At 49.6% G+C, this 15294-nt stretch overlaps 1 protein-coding gene across 5 annotated transcripts in view; it reads right to left on the bottom strand.

Moving 5' to 3' along the window:
• Positions 1–948: 948 nt before the first annotated feature.
• Positions 949–15294, bottom strand: part of LOC139583506 (disco-interacting protein 2 homolog C-like) — a 58632-nt gene continuing 44286 nt past the window's right edge. For all 5 annotated transcript variants that reach the window (XM_071414666.1, XM_071414662.1, XM_071414664.1 and 2 more), the window contains exons 23-37: positions 8662–8762; positions 8485–8565; positions 8189–8312; positions 7582–7703; positions 6912–7023; positions 6713–6822; positions 6367–6497; positions 6114–6282; positions 5354–5524; positions 5083–5144; positions 4940–4997; positions 4655–4729; positions 4370–4544; positions 4164–4287; positions 949–3964 (exon numbers count right to left, since the gene is read on the bottom strand). In XM_071414666.1, coding sequence (XP_071270767.1) covers positions 3712–3964; positions 4164–4287; positions 4370–4544; positions 4655–4729; positions 4940–4997; positions 5083–5144; positions 5354–5524; positions 6114–6282; positions 6367–6497; positions 6713–6822; positions 6912–7023; positions 7582–7703; positions 8189–8312; positions 8485–8565; positions 8662–8762 — 1868 coding nt within the window. In that variant the 3' untranslated portion in view covers positions 949–3711. The remainder of the gene's footprint in view (positions 3965–4163; positions 4288–4369; positions 4545–4654; positions 4730–4939; positions 4998–5082; positions 5145–5353; positions 5525–6113; positions 6283–6366; positions 6498–6712; positions 6823–6911; positions 7024–7581; positions 7704–8188; positions 8313–8484; positions 8566–8661; positions 8763–15294) is intronic.

The raw sequence follows: 15294 nt of genomic DNA, 5'->3' as shown, positions 1-15294 counted from the left end.
ATCAGATTGTCTGTTTTCACAGTTCTCCTCTTTCTTTTTCCCTATTTCCTTCTCTCTCATTGGTTGAGTATTGTACTGATGTACTGTATCTGGTACTGTACCGTATATTGGGAACTTCAGAGGAATAGTACGAATGTTAGCCTTATTTGGACAAATTCATCTTCAGATGTGTTTGTCTGAGATCCGTTTGTGTGTGTTTTAAAGTGTGTGTGTGGGTCTGCGCCTCAGTACCAACATATTCATGTGTGACACACACACAGTTTCCTGTTATGACATGATAATGTAAATATGGGAACCCACTGATGCTCTGAGTAGCCTCTATTCAGTTCCTACTTGTCCGCTAGAGCAGTGGTTACTGTTGAAAGTTGTAATAGTAGAATGCACAAGGTGCAATTTCTAAATTGGGTAGTGCATCATCACTTCCTCTTGTCATGTCAGTCATTACACACCTTAGAGCTATTTATAACTTGTCAGAAATGTCCAGATCAACTAGCCCATGTCAGCTAATGTCTTTTAGCCCATAGATAGTTGTCATTTTTTAGTCACTCAAACATCACATGAATACACATTAGACATGGCCAAATGTATAGAATTGCAAGAAAATTTGCTTTAAATCTGAAAAATTGTATTTGTACCTCATGACAAAATGTGGAGAATTGCAGGAAATAAGCTTTAAACCTGCAAAATTCATTGGGGTGTTCCCCAATGCTGGAAGGGGGGCTCCAAGTGAAACATTTTGGGAACCCCTGCACTGGAAGCCCCCATTAGTGTTGAAAAATCTGTCCATAGAGTAGGGTTAGAAGTCAACCAAGATCTAAGGTCAGTTTAGCATTTCCACCCCCTACTGCTTCAGGTTAGGATTGGTGAAGGGAACTGATCGTAGAACATGTGATACTCCTTCCCCTCTCAGCTGAGCACAACTGAAAGCATGTGAACCAATAACAGCACACCAATCAAAGCACTTTATTGCACCGTATAGTGTGACATTGAGCCAATGGAAGGCTCTTATGAAAGTGTCCTTTTGATCTTTTCATCATGTGTACAAAACAGTCACACACACCTGTACCGTACAAAATCAACACTATTTACACACAATATATACATACGAACACGCACACACCGTGCAGTCTCTCTCACCTCTAGTTTCTGGACCAGGTTTAACCCTACCCACCAGACTCGTTTCTCTCCAACACACAGTCAGGGGCTGATAATGCCATCAACATTCTCCAGTACAGAATAACAAGCAAATAAATACACGTCATGATATGCATGTTTTTCATACATGGCATCATATTATAGCTCTCTGAGACAAAAGTAGCTGATGAATTAAATAAGAATGAAATGTGTTGTGTTTATAATGATCAAACTCAAAAGCTGAATGTAAACAAAGCATAAGGAGCACTAAAATGTTTTTCACAGAAAAGTTATAACTGATAACATGCATATAAGATGCCATAAGTAATAGCTTATGACTAACATATATATAAAATAAAAAAACTAAACTGTGTCTCTTTGTTAGAACACTTCACTGTGGGTGTGTCTCTGTTAGAACACTTCACTGTGGGTGTGTCTCTGTTAGAACACTTCACTGTGGGTGTGTCTCTCTGTTAGAACACTTCACTGTGGGTGTGTCTCTTTGTTAGAACACTTCACTGTGGGTGTGTCTCTGTTAGAACACTTCACTGTGGGTGTGTCTCTGTTAGAACACTTCACTGTGGGTGTGTCTCTCTGTTAGAACACTTCACTGTGGGTGTGTCTCTTTGTTAGAACACTTCACTGTGGGTGTGTCTCTCTGTTAGAACACTTCACTGTGGGTGTGTCTCTGTTAGAACACTTCACTGTGGGTGTGTCTCTCTGTTAGAACACTTCACTGTGGGTGTGTCTCTTTGTTAGAACACTTCACTGTGGGTGTGTCTCTTTGTTAGAACACTTCACTGTGGGTGTGTCTCTCTGTTAGAACACTTCACTGTGGGTGTGTCTCTTTGTTAGAACACTTCACTGTGGGTGTGTCTCTTTGTTAGAACACTTCACTGTGGGTATGTCTCTGTTAGAACACTTCACTGTGGGTGTGTCTCTGTTAGAACACTTCATTGTGGGTGTGTCTCTGTTAGAACACTTCACTGTGGGTGTGTCTCTCTGTTAGAACATTTCACTGTGGGTGTGTCTCTGTTAGAACACTTCACTGTGGGTGTGTCTCTGTTAGAACACTTCACTGTGGGTGTGTCTCTGTTAGAACACTTCACTGTGGGTGTGTCTCTGTTAGAACACTTCACTGTGGGTGTCTCTGTTAGAACACTTCACTGTGGGTGTGTCTCTGTTAGAACACTTCACTGTGGGTGTGTCTCTGTTAGAACACTTCACTGTGGGTGTGTCTGTTAGAACACTTCACTGTGGGTGTGTCTCTTTGTTAGAACACTTCACTGTGGGTGTGTCTCTGTTAGAACACTTCACTGTGGGTGTGTCTCTGTTAGAACACTTCACTGTGGGTGTGTCTCTGTTAGAACACTTCACTGTGGGTGTGTCTCTGTTAGAACCCTTCACTGTGGGTGTGTCTCTGTTAGAACACTTCACTGTGGGTGTGTCTCTTTGTTAGAACACTTCACTGTGGGTGTGTCTCAAATACCACCTCATTCCCTACATGGAGTCCTACTTGTACTAAGTAGTGTACTATAAAGGAAACAGGGGGCCATTCAGAAAGCATTGTGTCTCTGGTCCAGAGCTCAGTTTTACAACTCCTTGCAACTACATTTTTCCTCTGCTACTTACTGGGCTCTCTGCTTAGCAGAATCACATATTACCATAATCATATGCGTACAATGTTTAAACAATGTGGGATAGAAACAATGGTTTACTTCTAACGGATTCACTTGGCATTTAGGAGTCAATGGGTTTTAGGAAAGAAATCGAGAATGTGATTCTGATAAGAGGATTGCTGCATTGCGCTCACACACACACACACACACACGCGCACACATGTACACAGGGTGTGGGTGGAGAGTGCTGTATAACAGGGCTAGTCCTCAGTGTGTTTTAGTTATCTCTCCATATAGATTATGTTTATATACAATATTTATATTTATACACTAATCTGAACCCCCTGTCTTCTTCTGACAATATACTTTAATAACATTATTTTTAATGTGTATTTCATCAAGAAAACAGATATGTTCAGAGATATTTTCTCTCTCTCTCCTAACAACAACTACTAGTGGTCCAGTCAGTCTTCCTGTCTATCGATACACAGTGTTCCCTTAAGGTTTTGTACAGTGACTTCCTGTCTATCGATACACAGTGTTCCCTTAAGGTTTTGTACAGTGACTTCCTGTCTATCGATACACAGTGTTCCCTTAAGGTTTTGTACAGTGACTTCCTGTCTATCGATACACAGTGTTCCCTTAAGGTTTTGTACAGTGACTTCCTGTCTATCGATACACAGTGTTCCCTTAAGGTTTTGTACAGTGACTTCCTGTCTAGGTGTCAGGTTTAACCGGGGGTGCAGAAACAGCCATACCTCCACCACAGCACAACTAAAGGATCAGACAACTGGCACCACACCATATGACCATGTGCAGATTCAAAAATACAGTACGTCTTGATTTAAAATGAACACCAGCGATATACACGCACATATCCATACACACGCATGCTAACACACACATACACACACATCTCCCTCACTCAGGTCCACCCCCCCAGGATGGGGCGTCTGGGTTACATGTTATAAGCCACGTAGATGGGGTCGAGCTGGTCCTGTAGGAAGCCGTCCCGGAGGTGCATGCGCTGCTTCTCCCCGCGAGAGTTGATGGGGATCACCCCGATGTCCGTTACTACGACGACCCCAACGATGAGGTAATGCTCCTCCAGCACCGCCTTGGTCACCATGGGAACCAGGTCCAGGGCTTCCTGTTCCGAGCCTTCTAGTTCTATTACGACTACCAGCAGGTTAGTCCAGGGAAACACCGCACTGTGGCACACACACACACACACACACACACACACACACACACACACACACACACACACACACACACACACACACACACACACACACACACACACACACACACACACACACACACACACGTAATTTACATCTATAGTGATTATACCTTAATTAAGAATTGAAATAGAAACAGCTATTTTAGGCGTGTATAGCAACATACCACTCCATGATGTTCTTGTGCGTCCTGATGACGGAGGTCTCTATGTCTATAGGATGGTACCTCATCCCCCTCAGCTCCATGGCCTCCTCCAACGCGCCCACAACATACAGAGCATCATGTCTCTCTGGGGAGGAAACAGAGAGAAAGGGTGAGTGTGTGTGTTAGTGTGTGTGTGTGTGTGTGTATGTTTGTGTGTGTGTGTATACCTCCGCTGGCATCGGTGAGTTCAGTACGTCGTAAGAAGCCCAGGTATCCGGTGCGAGCCCAGATGGTGGACGTGTCTCCGAAGCTGAGTCTGGAGGTGAAGTGATCAGACTGGAGGACCTCCTCTCCATAACCACTGTAATATCCACTGCCATTATGGGCACTGTGCACCCAGATCTAGAGAGGGGGAGAGACAGAGAATTGCATTTAAATCATCTTTATTGGGGCAACATAAAATCATGAAACAAGTTCATTAAATCAATTAGTGTGTATGTGTGTGTGCTGACCTCTCCTAGGTGGGAGTCTCCCAGGGGTCCCTTGGTCTCTGGGTTGGCGATGATGATGCGGACGCCAGGTAAGATCTGAAACAGTCACCATGGTTACGCTACAATGCTTCCATCCCCAGGTCCACATACGGCATATACTGTAGCATATGAGGCATTCTGGTCAATGTGTAGAGAGCTGCAGCCGAACCCCCCAGTGAACCACAGTCAGGAGAGAAGCTGAGTCTAAGGACTCTACAGTTATGAAGCGTTATGATTGTAAATGTTCAAACATGGCTCAGGACCCACCTTTCCTGACTCCATGAGAGGGAGACTGTGAGGAGAACCTCTCTCCACCAACCGCACCCTGAGAGAAACAAAAAACACTGTTATACAAGTTGATTGGATGATTGATCTGATTGGTTGTTTTTGTGATTGACCGGCAAACTTACCTATCATGCCGCAGAGCTCTCATGTCCACGTACACTGTAGTGGGATCCGGCCCAGAGGTGCCCTGTAACCAATCACAGCACAGAGTGACCATGTTATCACACAAACAAACATGTACAGTACATAAACGCACACACACACACACACACACACACACACACACACACACACACACACACACACACACACACACACACACACACACACACACACACACACACACACACACACACACACACACACACACACACACACACACACACACACACCTACCTGTAGACAGATAGCCAGGTTGACCCTACAGCCGAATGCTGTGCTGACAGATCGGGGGTGCAGGCCCAGGTCTTTAAACAGCTTGGAGAAGGAGTGTGTTAGAGACATCCTGGGTCTCTCCTCTGCTACCACAACACACGCCCTCACACGGGACAGGTCCAGGCCCCGTGCCTGGAGAGGAAGAGGAGGGGGGGAGAGAGAGTGGGGTGAAGAGGAGGAGAGAGTGGGGTGAAGAGGAGGAGAGAGTGGGGTGAAGAGGAGGAGAGAGTGGGGTGAAGAGGAGGAGAGAGTGGGGTGAAGAGGAGGAGAGAGTGGGGTGAAGAGGAGGAGAGAATGGGGTGAAGAGGAGGTGTGAGGGGTGAAGAGGAGGAGAGAGTGGGGTGAAGAGGAGGAGGGATGGGGTGAAGAGAGAGGGGGGAAGAGAAGTGAGGGGAGGGTGTATTAACTTTAAATACACAACATTTCAATCGTTACCTCCCTCTCATCCTACTGATGGCTATATAAAGCTGTTGTTTGTTCCTGGATCTGTTCTCTATGTGTTTCTCTCAGTGAGTCAGCTCAGTTTCCATGGCAATTTCCATTGGTGAAAGTTAACCTCTTAAAATAAACTCAGCCTGTCGATCAGCGACCAATCAGACAACACCTCAGGCCACAAACACACTGTTAACTGAGTCAATTCAAAGAGCACTTGATTTAGTTCTCTCTGCGTATTTAGTTCTCTCTGCGTGTGAAATGTGTTTGTGTGTGTGTGTTTGTGTACCTTCAGTGCCTCTGTCTGCAGGCCCAGTCCTTTAGTGCAGAGCTCCATGACGCTGTAGGAACAGAAGGTGTCTCTGACTCGGAGCTGGCTGACAGCGAGCAGCCACAGGGCTGGGTTAGACTCCAACTCTACTGGGGGGATCAGGATCGACTGGTGGCCACTGTACACACTGGAGAGGTAGAGGTTAGAACGGGAAGTCAATTGTTGGACATTGAAACAGTTGTTTAACAGGTGTGTGTGTGTGTGTGTGTACCTGCAGAGACACCAGAGGACGAAGCCCAGGCCACAGTAGGGGTCAAGACAGATGGCTACCTCTCTGGAGGGATACAGTTCACACTGCAGCTTCACCGATCGACAGAACGCTCCCACCGCATTATGGGACATCTACACACACACACACACACACACACACACACACACACACACACACACACACACACACACACACACACACACACACACACACACACACACACACACACACACACACACACACACACACACACACACACACACACACACACGAAACATGTCAGACACTAGGCATAGCAAAGGATAGAGGTCATGGATGGAGGTCAGAGGTTAGGGGTTAATGTTACCTGTACTCCAGCCAGCATGCCAGTAGTGGACACACTGAAGTCCAGGTAGGCCAGGGCATCAGGGTTACAGGGCTTATATAGTGCTGGAGGCTTCTTCTTTGGCAGGTCATCTGAAAACACAGAATAATATTCAGTTATACACCAGTACAAACAACCAGCTAACAGCCTGACAGATACACTGCATGTGGTCAGAGCTGACCTGTGTCCAGGACGGGAGGCCAGTTCCTGATGTCCACTGTGGCGACCGCCTCCTTCGACCGCAGCAGCTTACAGATGACCGCTGTGGTCATCACACAGGCCGAACGACTGACCTAGAAGGACAGAGAGATGAAGAAGGGACAGAGAGATGAAGAAGGGACAGAGAGATGATGAAGGGACAGAGAGATGATGAAGGGACAGAGAGATGAAGAAGGGACAGAGAGATGATGAAGGGACAGAGAGATGATGAAGGGACAGTGAGATGATGAAGGGACAGAGAGATGATGAAGGGACAGAGAGATGATGAAGGGACAGAGAGATGATGAAGGGACAGAGAGATGATGAAGGGACAGAGAGATGAAGAAGGGACAGAGAGATGATGAAGGGACAGAGAGATGAAGAAGGGACAGAGATGAAGAAGGGACAGAGAGATGATGAAGGGACAGAGAGATGATGAAGGGACAGAGAGATGATGAAGGGACAGAGAGATGATGAAGGGACAGAGAGATGAAGAAGGGACAGAGAGATGATGAAGGGACAGAGAGATGATGAAGGGACAGAGAGATGATGAAGGGACAGAGAGATAGAATGCTACTACATCTTTATCCCCCTCTCTACCAGTTGACCGGGCAGTATTGACCCCTAGTTGACCTCAGTGTTTGACCTCTCACCTCTACGATCATCTTGACTGTGGGCAGTGTGGTTGAGATGTTCTGTGGGTGGGGCGGTCTGACCGTGATAGGAACACAGCCAGCGTAAAGGCAACCGTAGAACGCTGCGATCAAATCTATACCTGCAACACACAAAGGAGTGAGGAGTGTATTTAGGGGTACATGCTAACTGAGTGTGTGTGTGTGTGTGTGTGTGTGTGGGGGGTACATGCTAACTGAGTGTGTACGTGTGTATGTGGGGGTACAGGCTAACTGAGTGTGTGTTTGTGGGGGTACATGCTAACTGAGTGTGTGTGTGTGTGTGTGGGGGTACATGCTAACTGAGTGTGTGTGTGTGTGTGTGGGGGTACATGCTAACTGAGTGTGTGTTTGTGGGGGTACATGCTAACTGAGTGTGTGTGTGTGTGTGGGGGTACATGCTAACTGAGTGTGTGCGTGTGTGTGGGGGTACATGCTAACTGAGTGTGTGTTTGTGGGGGTACATGCTAAGTGAGTGTGTACGTGTGTATGTGGGGGTACAGGCTAACTGAGTGTGTGCGTGTGTGTGGGGGTACATGCTAACTGAGTGTGTGTGTGTGGGGGTACATGCTAAGTGAGTGTGTGTTACCTGGTGGGTAGACCAGTGCTATGTGGTCTCCCTCCTGTAGTCCTCCTCTCTCCAGCAGCAAAGCAGCAACTCTCTCCGCCCTCTTATGGAGCTGAAGACAGGTCAGAGAACTAGACACTAGCCCCTAGAGGGAGAGAGAGATAGAGAGAGCAATCATAACAGAATCCTTAAAAAAATCATAGTATGCGTGTGTGTGTGTGTGTGTGTGTGTGTGTGTGTGTGTGTGTGTGTGTGTGTGTGTGTGTGTGTGTGTGTGTGTGTGTGTGTGTGTGTGTGTGTGTGTGTGTGTGTGTTACCCGGGAGCTGAGCAGTGTGTAGAGGATGTGGTCAGGCGTCGTCTGAGATCTCCACTGCAGCACCTCTGACAGGAACAGGAACTACAGGACACACGACAGGATATGATATCACAGACACCAACATAATAATAATCCATCTCAAGCCATAATTTCTGTGGCAATGGAATGACGTGTTACCTGGTCGTTGTCATCAGTCTGTCCCAGGTCTCTGCCGCTGGCCATAGCGATCCTCTTCCCAGACACCAAATTCCCCACCATCACAGAGGCAGGACCAATCTCTACAACACACACATACACACAGACACAAACAAGGTAAAGACGTGTCCAAAACGTTAAGAATATAATAGCTAACAGTATTCTTCAGGTTTCAGACAAGTGTGCTTATCATTGTTCACTAAATCAGCTCCGCTAAACACACGCACTCTTCTGTCTCTCTCTAGCTCCGTCTCTAGGTCCCTCTCACTCTCTCTGTCTCTAGGTCCCTCTCACTCTCTCTGTCTCTCTCTAGCTCTGTCTCTAGGTCCCTCTCACTCTCTCTGTCTCTCTCTAGCTCCGTCTCTAGGTCCCTCTCACTCTCTCTGTCTCTCTCTAGCTCCGTCTCTAGGTCCCTCTCACTCTCTCTGTCTCTCTCTAGCTCCGTCTCTAGGTCCCTCTCACTCTCTCTGTCTCTCTCTAGCTCCGTCTCTAGGTCCCTCTCACTCTCTCTGTCTCTCTCTAGCTCTGTCTCTAGGTCCCTCTCACTCTCTCTGTCTCTAGGTCCCTCTCACTCTCTCTGTCTCTCTCTAGCTCCGTCTCTAGGTCCCTCTCACTGTCTCTCTAGCTCCGTCTCTAGGTCCCTCTCACTGTCTCTGTCTCTCTCTAGCTCCGTCTCTAGGTCCCTCTCACTCTCTCTGTCTCTCTCTAGCTCCGTCTCTAGGTCTCTCTCACTCTCTCTGTCTCTCTCTAGCTCCGTCTAGGTTCCTCTCACTCTCTCTGTCTCTCTCTAGCTCCGTCTCTAGGTCCCTCTCACTCTTCTGTCTCTCTCTAGCTCTGTCTCTAGGTCCCTCTCACTCTCTCTGTCTCTCTCTAGCTCCGTCTCTAGGTCCCTCTCACTGTCTCTCTCTAGCTCCGTCTCTAGGTCCCTCTCACTCTCTCTGTCTCTCTCTAGCTCCGTCTCTAGGTCCCTCTCACTCTCTCTGTCTCTCTCTAGCTCCGTCTCTAGGTCCCTCTCACTCTCTCTGTCTCTCTCTAGCTCTGTCTCTAGGTCCCTCTCACTCTCTCTGTCTCTAGGTCCCTCTCACTCTCTCTGTCTCTCTCTAGCTCCGTCTCTAGGTCCCTCTCACTCTCTCTGTCTCTCTCTAGCTCCGTCTCTAGGTCCCTCTCACTCTCTCTGTCTCTCTCTAGCTCCGTCTCTAGGTCCCTCTCACTCTCTCTGTCTCTCTCTAGCTCCGTCTCTAGGTCTCTCTCACTCTCTCTGTCTCTCTCTAGCTCCGTCTAGGTTCCTCTCACTCTCTCTGTCTCTCTCTAGCTCCGTCTCTAGGTCCCTCTCACTCTTCTGTCTCTCTCTAGCTCCGTCTCTAGGTCCCTCTCTCTCTCTCTGTCTCTCTCTAGCTCTGTCTCTAGGTCCCTCTCACTCTCTCTGTCTCTCTCTAGCTCCGTCTCTAGGTCCCTCTCACTGTCTCTCTCTAGCTCCGTCTCTAGGTCCCTCTCACTCTCTCTGTCTCTCTCTAGCTCTGTCTCTAGGTCCCTCTCACTCTCTCTGTCTCTAGGTCCCTCTCACTCTCTCTGTCTCTCTCTAGCTCCGTCTCTAGGTCCCTCTCACTCTCTCTGTCTCTCTCTAGCTCCGTCTCTAGGTCCCTCTCACTCTCCCTGTCTCTCTCTAGCTCCGTCTCTAGGTCTCTCTCACTCTCTCTGTCTCTCTCTAGCTCCGTCTAGGTTCCTCTCACTCTCTCTGTCTCTCTCTAGCTCCGTCTCTAGGTCCCTCTCACTCTTCTGTCTCTCTCTAGCTCCGTCTCTAGGTCCCTCTCACTCTCTCTAGCTCCGTCTCTAGGTCCCTCTCACTCTTCTGTCTCTCTCTAGCTCCGTCTCTCTCTCTCTCTCTCTCTCTCTGTCTCTCTCTAGCTCTGTCTCTAGGTCCCTCTCACTCTCTCTGTCTCTCGGTCCCTCTCACTCTCTCTGTCTCTCTCTAGCTCCGTCTCTAGGTCCCTCTCACTCTCTCTGTCTCTCTCTAGCTCCGTCTCTAGGTCCCTCTCACTCTCTCTGTCTCTCTCTAGCTCCGTCTCTAGGTCCCTCTCACTCTCTCTGTCTCTCTCTAGCTCCGTCTCTAGGTCTCTCTCACTCTCTCTGTCTCTCTCTAGCTCCGTCTCTAGGTCCCTCTCACTCTTCTGTCTCTCTCTAGCTCCGTCTCTAGGTCCCTCTCACTCTCTCTAGCTCCGTCTCTAGGTCCCTCTCACTCTTCTGTCTCTCTCTAGCTCCGTCTCTCTCTCTCTCTCTGTCTCTCTCTAGCTCCGTCTCTAGGTCCCTCTCACTCTCTTTGTCTCTCTCTAGCTCTGTCTCTAGGTCCCTCTCACTCTCTCTGTCTCTCTCTAGCTCCGTCTCTAGGTCCCTCTCACTCTCTCTCTCTCTCACTCTCTCTGTCTCTCTCTAGCTCCGTCTCTAGGTCCCTCTCACTCTCTCTGTCTCTCTCTAGCTCCGTCTCTAGGTCCCTCTCACTCTCTCTGTCTCTCTCTAGCTCCGTCTCTAGGTCCCTCTCACTCTCTCTGTCTCTCTCTAGCTCCGTCTCTAGGTCCCTCTCACTCTCTCTCTCTCACTCTCTCTGTCTCTCTCTAGCTCCGTCTCTAGGTCCCTCTCACTCTCTCTGTCTCTCTCTAGCTCTGTCTCTAGGTCCCTCTCACTCTCTCTGTCTCTCTCTAGCTCCGTCTCTAGGTCCCTCTCACTCTCTCTGTCTCTCTCTAGCTCCGTCTCTAGGTCCCTCTCACTCTCTCTGTCTCTCTCTAGCTCCGTCTCTAGGTCCCTCTCACTCTCTCTGTCTCTCTCTAGCTCCGTCTCTAGGTCCCTCTCACTCTCTCTGTCTCTCTCTAGCTCTGTCTCTAGGTCCCTCTCACTCTCTCTGTCTCTAGGTCCCTCTCACTCTCTCTGTCTCTCTCTAGCTCCGTCTCTAGGTCCCTCTCACTCTCTCTGTCTCTCTAGCTCCGTCTCTAGGTCCCTCTCACTCTCTCTGTCTCTCTCTAGCTCCGTCTCTAGGTCCCTCTCACTCTCTCTGTCTCTCTCTAGCTCCGTCTCTAGGTCTCTCTCACTCTCTCTGTCTCTCTCTAGCTCCGTCTAGGTTCCTCTCACTCTCTCTGTCTCTCTCTAGCTCCGTCTCTAGGTCCCTCTCACTCTTCTGTCTCTCTCTAGCTCGTCTCTAGGTCCCTCTCACTCTCTCTGTCTCTAGGTCCCTCTCACTCTCTCTGTCTCTCTCTAGCTCCGTCTCTAGGTCCCTCTCACTCTCTCTGTCTCTCTCTAGCTCCGTCTCTAGGTCCCTCTCACTCTCTCTGTCTCTCTCTAGCTCCGTCTCTAGGTCCCTCTCACTCTCCCTGTCTCTCTCTAGCTCCGTCTCTAGGTCTCTCTCACTCTCTCTGTCTCTCTCTAGCTCCGTCTAGGTTCCTCTCACTCTCTCTGTCTCTCTCTAGCTTCGTCTCTAGGTCCCTCTCACTCTTCTGTCTCTCTCTAGCTCCGTCTCTAGGTCCCTCTCACTCTCTCTAGCTCCGTCTCTAGGTCCCTCTCACTCTTCTGTCTCTCTCTAGCTCCGTCTCTAGGTCCCTCTCACTCTCTCTGTCTCTCTCTAGCTCCGTCTCTAGGTCCCTCTCACTCTCTCTGTCTCTCTCTAGCTCCGTCTCTAGGTCCCTCTCACTCTCTCTGTCTCTCTCTAGCTCCGTCTCTAGGTCCCTCTCACTGTCTCTCTCTAGCTCCGTCTCTAGGTCCCTCTCACTCTCTCTGTCTCTCTCTAGCTCCGTCTCTAGGTCCCTCTCACTCTCTCTGTCTCTCTCTAGCTCCGTCTCTAGGTCCCTCTCACTCTCTCTGTCTCTCTCTAGCTCTGTCTCTAGGTCCCTCTCACTCTCTCTGTCTCTAGGTCCCTCTCACTCTCTCTGTCTCTCTCTAGCTCCGTCTCTAGGTCCCTCTCACTCTCTCTGTCTCTCTCTAGCTCCGTCTCTAGGTCCCTCTCACTCTCTCTGTCTCTCTCTAGCTCCGTCTCTAGGTCCCTCTCACTCTCTCTGTCTCTCTCTAGCTCCGTCTCTAGGTCCCTCTCACTCTCTCTGTCTCTCTCTAGCTCCGTCTCTAGGTCCCTCTCACTGTCTCTCTCTAGCTCCGTCTCTAGGTCCCTCTCACTCTCTCTGTCTCTCTCTAGCTCCGTCTCTAGGTCCCTCTCACTCTCTCTGTCTCTCTCTAGCTCCGTCTCTAGGTCCCTCTCACTCTCTCTGTCTCTCTCTAGCTCTGTCTCTAGGTCCCTCTCACTCTCTCTGTCTCTAGGTCCCTCTCACTCTCTCTGTCTCTCTCTAGCTCCGTCTCTAGGTCCCTCTCACTCTCTCTGTCTCTCTCTAGCTCCGTCTCTAGGTCCCTCTCACTCTCTCTGTCTCTCTCTAGCTCCGTCTCTAGGTCTCTCTCACTCTCTCTGTCTCTCTCTAGCTCCGTCTAGGTTCCTCTCACTCTCTCTGTCTCTCTCTAGCTCCGTCTCTAGGTCCCTCTCACTCTTCTGTCTCTCTCTAGCTCCGTCTCTAGGTCCCTCTCTCTCTCTGTCTCTCTCTAGCTCTGTCTCTAGGTCCCTCTCACTCTCTCTGTCTCTCTCTAGCTCCGTCTCTAGGTCCCTCTCACTGTCTCTCTCTAGCTCCGTCTCTAGGTCCCTCTCACTCTCTCTGTCTCTCTCTAGCTCTGTCTCTAGGTCCCTCTCACTCTCTCTGTCTCTAGGTCCCTCTCACTGTCTCTCTCTAGCTCCGTCTCTAGGTCCCTCTCACTCTCTCTGTCTCTCTCTAGCTCCGTCTCTAGGTCCCTCTCACTCTCTCTGTCTCTCTCTAGCTCCGTCTCTAGGTCCCTCTCACTCTCCCTGTCTCTCTCTAGCTCCGTCTCTAGGTCTCTCTCACTCTCTCTGTCTCTCTCTAGCTCCGTCTAGGTTCCTCTCACTCTCTCTGTCTCTCTCTAGCTCCGTCTCTAGGTCCCTCTCACTCTTCTGTCTCTCTCTAGCTCCGTCTCTAGGTCCCTCTCACTCTCTCTAGCTCCGTCTCTAGGTCCCTCTCACTCTTCTGTCTCTCTCTAGCTCCGTCTCTCTCTCTCTCTCTCTCTCTCTCTCTGTCTCTCTCTAGCTCTGTCTCTAGGTCCCTCTCACTCTCTCTGTCTCTAGGTCCCTCTCACTCTCTCTGTCTCTCTCTAGCTCCATCTCTAGGTCCCTCTCACTCTCTCTGTCTCTCTCTAGCTCCGTCTCTAGGTCCCTCTCACTCTCTCTGTCTCTCTCTAGCTCCGTCTCTAGGTCCCTCTCACTCTCTCTGTCTCTCTCTAGCTCCGTCTCTAGGTCTCTCTCACTCTCTCTGTCTCTCTCTAGCTCCGTCTCTAGGTCCCTCTCACTCTTCTGTCTCTCTCTAGCTCCGTCTCTAGGTCCCTCTCACTCTCTCTAGCTCCGTCTCTAGGTCCCTCTCACTCTTCTGTCTCTCTAGCTCCGTCTCTCTCTCTCTCTCTGTCTCTCTCTAGCTCCGTCTCTAGGTCTCTCTCTCTCTCTCTGTCTCTCTCTAGCTCCGTCTCTAGGTCCCTCTCACTCTCTCTGTCTCTCTCTAGCTCCGTCTCTAGGTTCCTCTCTCTCTCTCTGTGTTTCTCGGTCTCTCTCACTCTCTCTCACTCACTCACTCACTCACTCTAACTCCCTCTCTGTCTCTCTCTAGCTCCGTCTCTAGGTCCCTCTCACTCTCTCTGTCTCTCTCTAGCTCCGTCTCTAGGTCTCTCTCACTCTCTCTGTCTCTCTCTAGCTCCGTCTCTAGATCCCTCTCACTCTCTCTGTCTCTCTCTAGCTCTGTCTCTAGGTCCCTCTCACTCTCTCTGTCTCTAGGTCCCTCTCACTCTCTCTGTCTCTCTCTAGCTCCGTCTCTAGGTCCCTCTCACTCTCTCTGTCTCTCTCTAGCTCCGTCTCTAGGTCCCTCTCACTCTCTCTGTCTCTCTCTAGCTCCGTCTCTAGGTCCCTCTCACTCTTCTGTCTCTCTCTAGCTCCGTCTCTAGGTCCCTCTCTCTCTCTCTGTCTCTCTCTAGCTCTGTCTCTAGGTCCCTCTCACTCTCTCTGTCTCTCTCTAGCTCCGTCTCTAGGTCCCTCTCACTGTCTCTCTCTAGCTCCGTCTCTAGGTCCCTCTCACTCTCTCTGTCTCTCTCTAGCTCTGTCTCTAGGTCCCTCTCACTCTCTCTGTCTCTAGGTCCCTCTCACTCTCTCTGTCTCTCTCTAGCTCCGTCTCTAGGTCCCTCTCACTCTCTCTGTCTCTCTCTAGCTCCGTCTCTAGGTCCCTCTCACTCTCTCTGTCTCTCTCTAGCTCCGTCTCTAGGTCCCTCTCACTCTCCCTGTCTCTCTCTAGCTCCGTCTCTAGGTCTCTCTCACTCTCTCTGTCTCTCTCTAGCTCCGTCTAGGTTCCTCTCACTCTCTCTGTCTCTCTCTAGCTCCGTCTCTAGGTCCCTCTCACTCTTCTGTCTCTCTCTAGCTCCGTCTCTAGGTCCCTCTCACTCTCTCTAGCTCCGTCTCTAGGTCCCTCTCACTCTTCTGTCTCTCTCTAGCTCCGTCTCTCTCTCTCTCTCTCTCTCTCTCTCTCTGTCTCTCTCTAGCTCTGT

This window comes from Salvelinus alpinus, chromosome 8, assembly GCF_045679555.1.
Source record: "Salvelinus alpinus chromosome 8, SLU_Salpinus.1, whole genome shotgun sequence".
NCBI classification, from domain to species: domain Eukaryota; kingdom Metazoa; phylum Chordata; class Actinopteri; order Salmoniformes; family Salmonidae; genus Salvelinus; species Salvelinus alpinus.
This window is presented reverse-complemented; position numbering and strand designations above follow the sequence as displayed.